This window comes from Leiobunum rupestre, chromosome 11 (genome assembly GCF_980474605.1).
Source record: "Leiobunum rupestre chromosome 11, qqLeiRupe1.1.hap1, whole genome shotgun sequence".
In the NCBI taxonomy this organism is placed as follows: Eukaryota; Metazoa; Arthropoda; class Arachnida; order Opiliones; family Sclerosomatidae; genus Leiobunum; species Leiobunum rupestre.
Genome location: NC_143394.1, coordinates 29,932,921 through 29,947,471, shown reverse-complemented (window position 1 = coordinate 29,947,471; position 14,551 = coordinate 29,932,921). Strand labels below are relative to the sequence as shown.

The 14,551-nt window shown below is 41.3% G+C and overlaps 1 protein-coding gene across 1 annotated transcript; it reads right to left on the bottom strand.

Moving 5' to 3' along the window:
• Positions 1-3,152: 3,152 nt before the first annotated feature.
• LOC149922210 (transmembrane protease serine 9-like) lies at positions 3,153-11,173 on the bottom strand. The gene is made up of 14 exons (XM_090162263.1): positions 11,104-11,173; positions 10,603-10,697; positions 9,998-10,104; positions 9,648-9,919; positions 9,413-9,570; positions 9,017-9,092; positions 8,833-8,916; positions 8,519-8,569; positions 4,235-4,683; positions 4,099-4,158; positions 3,935-4,041; positions 3,607-3,878; positions 3,375-3,529; positions 3,153-3,314 (listed from the first exon to the last, which is right to left on the bottom strand). Exons 1-14 carry the CDS (start codon positions 11,171-11,173, stop codon positions 3,153-3,155), a joined length of 2,118 nt encoding a protein of 705 aa, XP_090018389.1.
• Positions 11,174-14,551: the final 3,378 nt, after the last annotated feature.

Here is a 14,551-nt window from a genome sequence, read left to right as displayed (position 1 = left end):
TCTGTACATAGATGGCGCTGCTGTTGAACATACGTGACAGACTTACTTCCCCTTCCTACCCCGTTTCCGAAATCCTCTAGTAGTTTAGAACAACTTAGGCGAAATATTTTTATCGGCCTGAGAAGTAGTAGTATTGGTGTGTGTTTGTATTGTGTTGGGGATTTTGTATTGTGTAGGGTTGGGTGTATTAGTGTGTGTTTGGGTTGTGTTGGGCTGTTGTGTTGTGTCGGGGGTGTTTGTATTGTGTTTGATAGTTTCTTTTTATGACGTTAAGGACGGACCGAGTGCTGAGGGTGTCGATTAACGTCTCAACATTCAAATGGCAAGGCTTCCACCGATTGTTTTAGGTATATGTCTTATTGCCAAGGCCAATAGCATCGATTGGGATTCAAACTAGGGTCACTTGTATGGCAGGAATACGAACCGATTAAATGTAAGCGAAAAATAAACTTAGTCTTGGGTGGAAAAGAATGCACTCGGGCTGTCGAACCCGGTTTTGATGCATCTAAGCGCATGTAATGTAATCGTAATTTTGTTGTAAATTTCTAGATAAGATCGCAATGGATCGACCAAGAGTCGAATCCTGGTCTTCAGATTCATAGGCTAGTGTTGTACAACCAGGCCACCGCCACCTCGCACGTTATTAAGAAATTTATAGGCATAAGAACGAATTTAATATAAGCGGAAAATAAAGGAACAAATTTGTGTCGGACGGGAATCGATCCCGGTTCTATTGCAGAAGTTTTCGAACAAGTACGCATAAAACCCAACCTACTAGACGACGTGTGTACTTAAAGGGGAACGGTCAAGCTTTAACCAGTTGGATAGCCCTATAGCCCATGAAAACTAAAATTTATGGCGACAACCGCATCAAAAATATTGAGTGGTTAATCCGCCGCGACACCTGGTGAGAAGTCGGTGAGACAGAAAAACAACGTAAAAGTGCGCTTCTGAAGACGCAAAAAAATCGTTTTGCACGTGCGGCGCGTTCCAGTTATAGGAGACCTAATCCTAAATTGCGCGATTTTAAAAGTTAGGATAGTTCGCAAATCGCTCATACGGGGTTAGGGGCGCTGGCGGCAGCCCCTAAGATGGCGGCGAAAATTCAAACCCAAACACCTGTCGTTATTTTTCGTTTCAACTTTTTGGGTCAAAAGCTATTTTTTCAAGACAAAAAAGGTACGTGTTAGTATATTGAACGTCTTGTTAATCTTTTGATACGGAAATAAGGCCATATTTGGAAAAGCTTGGCCGTTCCCCTTTAAATAAGAGCCCGAGTGAATTTTCCGTATGATGAACAGACATCCGCCTTAACGAGATAATTTATCCCAGCGTTAAGACATTCGGTTTTTCGTGTTTTAGGCGCTTTTTAAAACCTATCTTAAAGGGGCACACCTGCGTTTGAGAAATCTCGATGAAAATCGAGTAGCTCCTCCTCTTCCGTACCTCGATCGTGGTTGCTGGTCCGTCGTATTTTTATTGTGCGAGTTACCCAGCCCCATTTCCGTAGCGGGGAACTAGTAAACTTGAAACGCAGTATATTCCAAGTTCCTCTCATTTCATAAAATGAAACATAGTGTGACCTAGGTGCAACAAACACAAGGAGAACGCAGCTAGCCTTTAAACACGCTAACGCAGTGTTGTGTACAAATTTCATTGAACCAACCTTTACGCTGAACGTTTTACGGAAAGGGGGAAGACAATTTCCGAATTTCCCCCTTCCGACGGCAGCAGGTGCTATAGCGTCTAACCAATGAAAAATGTACACAAGAATACCCACGACTTTTGACGGGTTGCGTTCTCCTTGTGTTTGTTGCTCCTAGGTGTGACGAGGTTCTTAGACGCGACCTCTTGTGAGTGAAACATGCTAATTACATCAATTAGTCGCGACGCTAACGGCCAATAGAGCCTAAAAATAGAGCAATATAGTGCTAAATAGAAGGCTAAGTGTCAATAGAGCGTCGCACTATCGGTTTTGGTACCATTCGCGAAGAGCCCCACTTAATTCGTTTAAGAGTCAGTGCGTAAGTTTTATTATTAGTGTATTATCAGTGTGTTTTTAACCGTCATTAGTTAGTTTGGTATTTTAATTACCATTTGTATCAATAGTTATGTTTTATATCATTAAGACCTACCAATTCCAGATCCAATTAGCTTAATTACCAATTTATTAATCCGGCCATTAATGGTTATCATTTGCGTGTAATTATATATTTTGTTGGCGATATTGACTAAGTTGGCTGGGGCGTAAATATTGGACCCAACCATAAAATCGTCACAATCGATGGAATAGAGTGCTTTCTAGACTAGAGTATCCATGCTTCCTCAATGTATTGCAGACATTTCGTGAAGTGACCTTGGCAGTTCTGTCGAGCCATTCCGAAGTTCCCGTTTAAACATCTTTAAGGGTTTTGCTTAATCTATAAATTTTATTGCGAAAATTGTACGAGAGAAAATGAAATTTGACAATGATACGAGGCAGAAAAAGAAATTTAACAATGATACGAGGCAGGAAATGTAATTTGACAATGATACGAGGCAGAAAATGTAATTTGACAATGATACGAGGCAGAAAATGAAATTTGACAATGATACGAGGCAGAAAATTAAATTTTACAATGATACGAGGCAGAAAATGAAATTTGATAATGATACGAGGCAGAAAAAGAAATTTTACAATGATACGAGGCAGTAGGATCATTGTTAAACTGAAGACGAAGACTGACGAAGAATTGAAAACGGCGTGTGTTCCGAAAAACCTTAATTAATTAATTCGCGTTGTTGTTCGTTTTGAAATAAATTAATGTATACTTCTGTATTGTCTGTACGTAACTTATTTACTAAACCTAACTGCGATTGTAAGTAACTACGATAGTAAAGATGCCGTAGTAATACTAATTGTATTTATTAGTTAACAAGGGGGTTACCCTCGGGCTCACCAGCCAACAGCATTTGAGGTTGTCCCCAACATACAAAAGCGCGCTGGTTTACAAAAGCGAACGATTTCAATGAGAGCAATAAATAAAAATGACGATTAGTGAGCGTCGAAAACTGTTAAATTTAAGTTGTCGCGGAGGTCAGTGGGAACGTAAGGTGCGCGTAAAACATTCTAGTTCAGTGGCAAACTGATCATCAAAATAAGAAAGCGACGATTAGAGCCGAGCTATTTGTTGGTTAATCCAGTCGGTGAAATAGGACACTCTGGCGTAGACATCCGGGTATCCTGGTTTTGCGCAGCCGGCGCCAAATGACGTCAGACCCATGACGTGCCAGCGTCCGTCAATTTTGCATACGAATGGTCCGCCGGAATCTCCCTGAAATCGAACCAAATGTATTATCACCCTTGCACCGAACTCGTTTCGCTTTTAATTTACCTGACATGTGCCTTTTCCTCCTTGTAGTGTCCCCGCGCAGAGATGCCACTCACGAATGTTGATAGAGTACCTCTTATTGTAGGCGTTGTGGCAGATTGAGTTGTCGAAAACGTCCAATTCGACCTCCTTTAATATCGGTGACGTTGGAATCATTTCTATAACGTAGAGTTAAGATTAAATTGATAATTGATCGCTTTCCCGAAACCATCGTAAGCTTATAACAACCACTAACCAAAATCCAATTTCCCCCATCCACTAGCCACACATTTCATTCCGGTCGGGTCCATGTTTTTAGTGGGCAGGCAAGCCGGGGAAGCGCCCTGTCCAAACTTAATGGGTGTACCCAGTTTCAAAATGGCGATGTCTTTGTCGTACATGAAGTATCCGGGGTACGGTACCACTCTCTCGATGGTCAATTCTTGTTCCGTTCCGTCTGGCTGGTTCATGTGGTGTTCTCCAGCTCGTACCTTCCACATCGATGGGTTCGGTATCAGGGATAAGTGACTGTGATGACGGAAATATTTATACATCTTGTTATATCGGAAACAGGGTTAACTTACTTCTTGACGCAATGTCCGGCTGTAAGGACGTGTCTTTCGGTGATGATGACGCCTCCGCAGAAATGTTGAGGTTTTCCGGTTCGAGGATGCATTAGTAGAAGGGATACCTTAATGGATAATAGATTGAGTAAACAGAAGTATAAAAGTTTTGAACGGAGCCTCACCTGCCAAGGCCATTCATTTTTTTGGGCGTCAACCCCACCGACAATACGCCCGCTTAATGCCTGTAATTATTACATATGTTTAGACTGAGGTCCGCAAATGTAACCCGTTAGAAACTTGATTATGTTGGGACCTTACCGCCGCGAAATGGTTGGACGTATGACTGCTCTGTCCACATTGAGTGACGCCCGGAGATATGATAGGACTTTGAGGAGGTTTGGTTGGCTTGGGCGTGATTATGACTGGTCGGGGTGTCGTCGTCGTCGTCGTCGTTGTAGTTGTTGGTTTGGTCGCGGGTTGAGTTGGTTGCGTCCACGCTGGGGTTGGTTTGGTCGTGGGTTGAGTTGGTTGCGTCCACGGTTGGGTTGGCTGAGTCGGGGGTTGGGTTGGCTGAGTCGGGGGTTGAGTTGGTTGCGTCACGGGTTGAGTTGGTTGGGTTACAACTGGAGCCGCTGTAGGATTTTGCCCAATTTGTCCCGGTTCTTTAGGCGGTTGGAAACCTCCTCCTCCCGGGGGTGAAGGCCATCCGGAACCAGGAGCCCCTGGAACTGATGGCCAATCCGATGGGAATTTGGGGTCGGGAAATTCTATGATAAAATGGGATAAAATTCCGTATTTCAAAGAATCATAACTTCCAACTGTAACAGCACAATACTAAAAGCATACTGAAATATATATTTCAATTTGAAAAAAATCTACTCTAATTTGAAAAACACTAATAGATTTTTACCGAAGTGAAAACCAGCCTCGAAACCTCTTTAAAACAGGTTTAAATGCAAATACCACTCACTAATATTCCTATGTACATCCGTGGTTAGAAGGTAATTACTATAATTACTTTATTGGTAAAAATAGGATATGTCGGAAGGTAAATTGAATTGGCTTACCGGTGGTCACGGCATCCGAGCGATCAGAAACGTCCAAAAGTAAGACGGTCAGGAGCAGGTAGCAAACCGCGAGTGTCCGCCTGTTGACCATAGCTAGTTGCGTATGGCGCTCCTCTCGCTACTGTCCGTTTATTTTGTTCCCGATGGGTGGATGCCTTCTGGTTCTATGGAAACACGACGCGTAATACGTTCCGTCAATCCGGCGCTTCTCGCTTTAAAAAACCGGCTTTCGGATGGCGTATAAAACGATTTTGACAGTTCCTTAAGAGCTGGCAACCCCTGTTGGCCCGCGTCAACCCTTTTCCCCGACAATCTTCCATCTTATCTCTTCGATTCCCATGGCCCCCAACTGCAACAAAAATCAAAAAAATTAGATCCTATTTGACTGGATAAGTTGCAAATTAATGCCTTTCAACGCTAGACTCGAGCACCTTTGAATACGAAAAAAATATATTTTACCTCAGCCCAAGAGAGAGAGATTATTAGGGTTCAATATCTTCCCAATCGTTTGCCATCCCCTACTTGTCTAATGGAAAAGGTGTTTCTCTCATCTTTACCGTGAACTGGCGAGAGCGGACCAACAACGTAGACTTTTCCCCGCCTACAGTTTAACGAATAGCGTCAGCTAAAAGGGTATCTTAGTCGCGAAGGGGCGTGGCGCCATCTAACCAGAATTTGTAGAAGGCGACGACCCTTTCTGCTGCTGGAAATCTGGCTTCCGATAACTCTAATACCCCCTCTATTTTCTCTCTCCTCATCGTGTCCTGTCCAACCGCGGGGAATCACATATTTTTGGGGTTTTTAATACGAAGCTCCGTGTATCTCGAAAACTGAGAGTCAATGTACGGTAACTCTGGTTTTTGCGAAAATGAGATACTGATTTTTACCTAAGAAAGTGACTGTGGAAATTAAAGAATTGAAGTTAATAATAATGTTATTATACTACTAATTTAATATTGGTAAAATATCAAAGTTAGGTTATTGGAGTTTTAATATTCCTCATAATAACTGTATTTTTTTTAACAGGTTAATTTATGAATATAAATAACCACATTCTAGTTTTTAAACTTCTAATAATTTAAAATCCGACTGTTGGCAAATGCAATTTTCTCAGAACGAACGCTTCCGAGTGACGTGGTTCTGGCACCGAGATGCGTATATACCCGTACCCGGAGCGTCGAACTGTGGACCACCCTTTGGCTACTCCGGCAGCTAGTTCCAGGGGACTGTATTGAAATGAGCGGATCGGGTTCTGGGAGACATATTCGAGGTATTGAGACCGCTGTATTTCGGGGCCAATGAACATATTAGCATCGCTCTTTATCCGACGCGATGACTTATTGGAATCCTTCACGCTTTCTCCAGCGGTGGCGTGTTTACAAACACGGTCGCTTTAGGCGCTTCCATAGCAGGATTCGTTTTACGTTAATATCGCTCTCTCCTCGGTTAATACCACCGTCGGTGACTCGTTTATGGCGAATTAACTTTAACGCTTTCTTTATGGCTTACGGATATCCGCCTGTGGAGATTCCAATGGCGCTTTCGCTGTAAATTCAGTGGTCTTCCCTTTCATCATGTTTTTATTACTATTTAAAATCATAATTACCTACCATAGGCGTACTTATTGGTGGCAGAAGGGCAACTCATCCTCGATACGGGTTTTCAATGTCCAGTCACTGAAGTGTACCAGGAACAATTTACAATTCGCACTTGTCTACGGCATACACAGTTAGAAAAAGGGTTTCCATGGGTTTTATTATGGTTTGATTTGGGTTTAAAAAAGGCTTAGGAAAAAATTATAAACCCTTAAGGTTTGTTTTGGCAACTTGCATGGTTTGAAAAGGGTTTAAATGTTTAAAGGAAACCCCTATAGGTCAATGGAAAACCCTTAGGATTCCAATTTAAGAACCTATAGAAAACAAATAATAATTTATCACTTTTTAAAACCAATTTTCAAACCCTGCACGTTTTAAACTATCTCACGCCATCTACGCCAAATTTTTATATCAAGCCGTATAATAATTTCATAAAACGTAAAGGAAGATGGACTTTCCCCAAAATGGTTTCGCTAAACATCATTGCAATCATGCATCTTTCGGTGGTTCTGTGGTAAAACGCCCGCCTGTCGTGCTAGAGGGCTTCGGTTCGAAACGCGCCCGATGTAATCGCCGAAGTTTGTTATCAAGCCGTAAATTAAATTAATTAGTTTTAATGTAATCTGTAAATACACGGGGGAGGGGGGGGGTTGTTGCAAACCCTAGGAAGTTTTTAAATCGTTTCTAATCGTTCAATTTATAATCATACAAGTTGGCAAGCCAAAATATACCTCTCCTCGGAAGAGTTTTTAATTTTCAATGAAGCGTAACTGGATCCGAGGTTCTGCGGTAGAACGCTCACCTGTCGTGCAAGAGGGCTCGAGTTCGAATCCCGGCCGTTTTAAAATTATACTACACCCAATGACAAAAAGAGGTCGCTTTTGGAAAAACCTTTTCCCTGATTCTAAGAAACTGCGTACGCAGTGATTACCCTTTGCCCCGAAAATGCGAACGCGTTCGCAGGCCTGACCGATAGACCCACAGACAGACCCACAGACAGACAGACAGACAGACACGGTGGTTGTATAACCCCTCCTAGGGTACAAAGTCCCCTCGGAGAGGTAAAAAGTGCTCATTTTTAGCCTTGTGGGTTTGAAAATTTCCGTTAAAGGGTTTTGGAGGGTTTGAATTTGTGGAATTTTCTTTAAGAAAACTAACTGTATACAGGCCCGACCAGAGAGGGGGAAGCTGTTACAAATGACCGTTAAGCCTGGGTTCGTGCAGCCTGGGATGTCAGGGCTTAAAGCCTCTTCCAAGTTTTCCTCTTAACATAAACAGTTACCCCCCGTAATGACGGCTCTTTTGGGCCTCTGTGTTATTCATTTTAAAGGGGCCCTGATTTCCTCCGGTCAAGTTATATATGACCATTGTTTATTCATTTTCTTTAGTGTCAACTGGCATTCAATTTGGGCTTAGGGCTTCGACGCAGTCAAGAGTACCCATGTGTATTGTGATAATGTTTTTGAGTTTGGGGCCGACTTGGAAGTTAATTAATTTATGGTTCTATCTACGTTTTAGCTGAAATTATCCTTAGATACTTCCAACTGCCCACAAACAGAAATGGTTCACTTCCCCTGGCTACTGAAACGCGGGTCGTTCTTTGCATTTTTCACCCATTAGATCTCACTAGACGCGCCCGATTAGGTATACATGTATGCCTGAGTTAATCTTGTAGTCTCGGTTACTTAAGCTTCTGTTTTCTCGCCTTGAAACTCTTTAAAAACTATTAGAAAGCGTTCGTTTTCTCTTACAAGCCGATTAGATAGGTGTGGTTACTTTTAAAGTTTAATTTGTTATACCGCCACAAAGCGGCGCTAGTGTCCTTGAGTTTTCTAAGGTCACGGTCGGCCATTACCAACGGTTAAACGCTACTTTCATCCGATCTTACCCGCCACTTCCTTCCAACGTTCCAAAACGTAAGACGTACCCATCTAGCCTACCTTGACTAAACTTCTCTATACTGTTGGATCTGTAACGTGGATATCTTAAAACTGGTTATACGCCATTCATTTAAAAAATCTTTATTAACAAAATTTAAAAAAGATTTACAACAAAAATTAGCGAAGCGGTAACAACGATGGTGGAAAAAATATGACGTGACTAAAGCGCGCGTGATTTAGAAACAAAACAAAAATGGTATTAATGAAGACTATACACGTATTATTAGTGTAAAATAATCACTTGACTGTTGTGGGGGAAAATTCATTGTATTTCGGTTGAAGTTTTTCAACTGACCAGAGTACAGTTCGGTTCTAAGGATATTCCTTTTGTTGTTCGATCCAATCTACGTAGTGACTTACTCTAGTGTACACGTCGGGGAATCCGGCCTTGGCGCAACCTAAGTATCCCAATAGAAATTACACAACGAAAATGAACCATATCCTCCGTTATTAGAGATTAGGATAAACAAACAAACAAACCACCAACAGTCTACACACCTGATCCAAAAGAAGTGATTCCCACTACAGTCCACTGTCCGTCTATTTTACATTGTAATGGACCACCAGAATCACCCTGAAATAAAATGAAGTCACTTTAAATTGAATGATCTGTTTGAATTCAAACGTTTTCGTTCGGTCACGAGTGCACTAACTATATATCGTGATATCAGAAGTAAATGATTGTTTGGAAGTTTTATAAATAGCAAATCAGATTTAATATTTTGGTTAATTATTTAAAATTTGCAATAAGACTTGATAATTGAATAAATCAAGGATGATTTGAACAGGTTTGAAAGATTCTATTATCAACATGTTGGACCAAGATCATCATCGTTTATTTACTTCTGGTATCAACGTAGATATTAATAAGGTAAAAAAAAAACGTGGTCTCACTTGGCAAGTGCCTTTCCCTCCCGTCCCGTCCGGTGTGCCAGCACACAGATGCCATCTCCTGATAGGAATCCCAAAGGTGGGTTTGTAGGCGGCGTCGCAAACGGCGTTGTCCAGAACCGTTATCTGCACTTCTTTGAGTATCTTAGACGCTTTCTTGGCTATAGTGATATGTATATAGGGAATTTTAGCAACGCGTGATAATGCGAATTTCCCCATTGGGAAAATTTGTACCCACCGAAATCTATCTTCCCCCAGCCCGTCGCCGTGCACAAGAGGTTTTCAACCTCCAAGTCTTCATCGGGCATACAGATTGGGCTGATGTACTTGTTGAATTTGACGGGTTCGGCCAACCTCATGACGGCGATGTCGTTGTCGTATCCTCGGTACCACGGATTATAGAAGACGTGCGAGATCTTGAAGCTTTTCTCGTTGGCTTCCGTCAATTTGAGGTTGTGTTCGCCGAGCACGGCTTTCCAAAACACTGGTTGAGGCAGTGAGAATAATGGACTGCGCGTTACAAATCACAAATTTTAACACAGCCATTCTCACGTGTCCCTCCTTATACTATAGTGCCCGTGTACTTACTTTAGGATACAATGCGATGCAGTCAAGACGTGTTTGTCGTCGATGAGAACCCCGCCACACCAATGTCCGATTTTACCCGCTTGGGGGTGCGTTAACCGTAGCGACACCTAGGGTCGTGTAAAAATAGAGAGTTAAACAACGTTTAAATTCGGTTTGTAAAAATAAATTTGAATCGTAGTTTTTACTATGAGTATAGTTAGTGTAGGGAGCTGTTGGCTCGCGTGGCATGAAGGGCTTGCCACCACCCTAACCCGGCGACCTGAATTCATGGCTTTAAAAGGCGCTTGATGACGTAGGCCTAAGGCGGTGCCTTGGGTATTAGTCTAGCTGATTATTATTATTATTATTATTACTAATAACTATACACGGGCTTTTAATTGACACCAGAGCCATCTACTGGCCAAAATAATAAAGTTTACTTGCTGATATTTCGTTTGCTTCGCATTTCTTTCAATGTATGACCACACTACAGTTAGAGCAAAAACGACTAAGAAATAATCTATAACTTATCCAGGAAATAGCTCCAGTGTCATTAGAGATTTATCATAAACTATGACCCGAAATCCCCGACTTCTAACAACCTGAAGGAAATGGAAACATCTTACCTGCCATGGCCAAGCTCCTGGATCGGAGTTCCGTCCTCCGACGATCCTTCCAGCTAGGAACGTTTCATTCTGGCCAACTTGACTCACCCCACAATCTGTCAAGTAGCAATAAAATTACCATCAATCAATTGCCAACTCCCGAACAGATATATTTCCTCCCATATAGAAATTGACAGGGCAGCCTTCTGCCGATGTGAAATTCGAGCACGCTAGCCGCGGTGAAACCCCGATAAAAACTAGTTTCATCCTCATTTAATTTCCACAAGCCAGTCAGTCATCCCCGTCTAAAAAAAATCCCCAACTAAACGTCGTTTTGCTATTTATACAAATAGCGGGTAACGTATCATTATGTCAAAACGCGTGGGCTCCCCTCCCAATTTCATTAATTCGGATCCTCTAATTATTTAATTTATGCCAAGATTAACGGTAATTTACCACTTTCTAAAACCCTCCGAAATAAAGCGCGAAGACAAGTAGCCAATAGAAATATAAAATAATTACCGGATAAAACGTAAAGTCCATTAGTGGCCACGTAAATCAAAATGGCCAACGCGGCCTGATAAAGTTCCATCGCGTCCTCGTTGAAATGTCTATTAATATTTTAACTCGTTGAATACTAGCGGCGTGCCAGAAACGCGCCTTCTTGACTTGCCTCGGAATGATCGGACACTGATGCGGTTGCGAGATGGTTGGAGGGTACCAGTGAAACTATTATAGCATCCGCAGCGGGATTAACACCGATGGCCAGCCTGATCTCGTCTATATCTGGCGAATCCCCCTTTTATATATCTAAATTCTCCCACAACCACCCTTCTGCTTTTTCCAGATGCGACGCCGATGCTCAATTTTCATCCCCTGCCCATCTAAGACCGAGAATCTTCTCTAAAACCGGATTTCTCAACTCCTTGACTTAAGCAGTCACTGCGCGCCAACACGTTGAAGGAAACAAGCTCTCCTCGGAATGGTTTCAACCGCTAAATGAAGGGATTGTTGTAGAAGATCCCTTATTATACGGCTTAATTACTGTTTCGAAAACTTCGCCATTAGCATATCCACGTAGCCTTTGGTCCCCGCTCCTATAGTCTATTACCAACTTACGCGACACGGCGTCGAAAGGCGCAATTTCGTTCTGACATATCCGCCATTCCTTCCGCTTATTTCGCGGCTGTCTGGCCACGCTCGTTTCCGGAACGTTTTCACGTCGACGCAATAATATCATTTGGCGTTCGCTATAGCCCCGCCGGGTTTACGGCTAGTGAAAGATTTCTAATTACGGGGCTTAGTCGTAAATGATTTGCTTGATTTTGCGCAAGTTATTTGGGGTATTTTCCCCTTATTTCCGTTATTATTAGTAAGACCTCTAGCGGGGACAGTGAGACAATTAGAAGGTTCTCGGGAACGAATCTGTAACTCGGTGTTTCAAAGGCCGCCATTTCGCCGCTGCTAATGGTTCTAATTTCTACGAAATTTGAGAAGCCAAAACATCGTTCGTTTCTATTTGTTTCCCTCGTTGGAGGTCTTTCCCGCTGGTATATGTCTCAGGGGCTGCTACTCGTTCGCTTCCTTCCGAGACCGTCCTTGAGTCGAGTGCGGAATTTCGTACGACCGCGAACTACTTTGATCTTGGACTCAATCCGCCACGATTCTCAAGCTGGATATCGCGATAACGTGCTATTTGTTTTGGCCGTGAAACACGACTCTGGTTATCGCGTGTACTTGTTAACCAGGGATCATTGCCTTCGCTTGTAATTATATGAAGCCGAAAGTAAGAGTCTGTCGACGTTAAATCCTTGTAGTTAAAAACAGTATACAATTCGTTTTATTGGCCGGGTGAACACTTCTAGTAGACTAGAATGGTTTTGCGCGATAACTAACCATAGATTTCTCAAAAAAGAGTTGAATTATTTTTGTATGGAGTTTGATGTAATTTAAAAATCCTGAATAAAATATTAATTAAAACCACAATTTATGTATTTTTAAAATTTCTACCTTTTTAGATAAATCTAGTACTAGTTTTTTTTGTGGAAAATAGGAAATATTAAAAGGTTTAATTTAATCTTGGAATTGAAGCCAAGTTGTCTTAACAGCGACTCAAATGTAAACATAGTAAAATTTCACCAATTATAATGAAGTTTTGAATTTAAATAGATCAAAATTTTAATTTCTATCTGGATAGACTTTTAAAAAATTGTTTTCAGGGCCTAAAATAGTGGGCAGTTTTGGGCAGTTCTAAACCTTGGATTTGGGCAGTGCTATTTATCGTGAATTTATCGCAATTATTATGTTGCTTTCAGGGGCGTAGGAAGTTGGAGGGGGCAAAGTGAAACCAAACGGGGTCTGGAGAATGGTTTTGAATTTTTAATGGAGTGTAGCTTCTCCGAATGCATTTGTAGATTTTACTACTATATACATTGGCGGGAAAAGGTTAAAATTTAAACACAGAACTTGAGGTTCTATAAGCTTTATACGAGCGGCTTTATATGCTTTTAAAATGATAATTTGAAAAGATTTCATCTGACCAAAAAGTTGGAAGGGGCAATAACTTTAGTTGCCCCTCCCAGTAAAATTCTAGGGGGGGGGGGGGGGCATTGCCCCCTTTGCCCCCCCCCCTGGTTCCTACGCCCCTGGTTGCTATTGTTATTATTTAACAAGATATTAAAAAATAAAATAATCCCAAGGTTCCAACTGCTTTTATAGCTCATTGAAATTATGTTTTGGGGGTTTTTAGCGGTTCGCTCGCTCGCCTTAATTTTTTTTGGGCAGATCTAAAAAATCCTTATTTTAGCCCCTGATTGTTTTCTACAAAACCATAACTTCCTATAATGGTTTTTAAATATATTTCTTCATCGTTTGTTTAAGATCAAAGTGTAGTATCTTTTCACATCAGCTGTCAAAAATATCGCACCAAGTACACCATTAAAAGTCTGCTCAAATATTCTTGTACGGTATAGATTCAACCATCTTTAATAATAATAAAACCGGGCCACCTGAATTAAGGGCTTCAAAAGTCGCATGATGACTTAGGCCTAAGGTGGTGCTTTAGGTATTAGCCTAGCTGATTATTATTATTATTATTCTTGTACGGTAGATTAAACCATCTTTATATGTATTTATACATATTATTTATGTCCTATAATAGTGTTTCGGTAATATGTGGCCCCATAATATAGTTTATGAGTATAGCGGAATTTTTATACGTGTAGGGTAAAAGGTTGACATCATCGAACCACTAACTAAAACTACACCCTCCCATTGGATCTCGCTCGTTCTTAGTTCCGATAATGGGTTCTTGATAAAAGTGTAATTCTAAGTACGCGTGAAAATATGATTTCACCTTTTTCTCATGGGAGTTTTATACAAACTGTAAAAGGTCAGGTATGCCCATGTACATCATGGGTATCATTAACGAGAAGAATGGTGGCTATTGTTTTTTATGGGAAGCCCCCCCGCGGGCCGTCTGTTCCTTTTCAAGGTGAATTTGCGTGGGATGGATTCTAAGGTTATACAAAAACTTTACGTAAAAAGTTAGCAATTTTTTCGTGTAGTTTGGGCAGAGAGGGCGTATTCTGCCTCCAAAAAAGTATAAATAATTACGGCTCTTAAGCGAAAGAGAACGGCGCTTCTGAAATGAATCAATTTCCTCTCGGTAAAAACTCCATTATAAAGAAACAAAACCATTTGTCCGAAACCTATCATTATAACCGGTTCGAGTTTCTTCGTGTGTAAATGCGATTGCCCATCGTTCAGTAGTAAACGATTAAATATTCCGTTAATGATTACGAACGTAGTGGTTCCCTCTGACAAATTAACTGTAAATCGTTCGTTTCATCCTTGATTTTCATATTGCATAGATATCTCGTAAATTAATCAACATTGGCTTTTTTTTGGGCTTTAGACTCGAAATGAGACGAAAAATGAAGAGGTATCCTTACAAAAACTGGTTGTCATT

Excerpts from the sequence above, each read along its gene's own strand:
- LOC149922210 (XM_090162263.1), bottom strand. The coding sequence starts at position 11,173 with ATGGAACTTTATCAGGCCGCGTTGGCCATTTTGATTTACGTGGCCACT. Across the intron at positions 9,920-9,997 it reads GCATCGCATTGTATCCTAAA|TCCATTATTCTCACTGCCTC; the intron begins GTAAGTACACGG and ends TGTAACGCGCAG. Across the intron at positions 4,159-4,234 it reads CGTCCAACCATTTCGCGGCG|GCATTAAGCGGGCGTATTGT; the intron begins GTAAGGTCCCAA and ends TAATAATTACAG.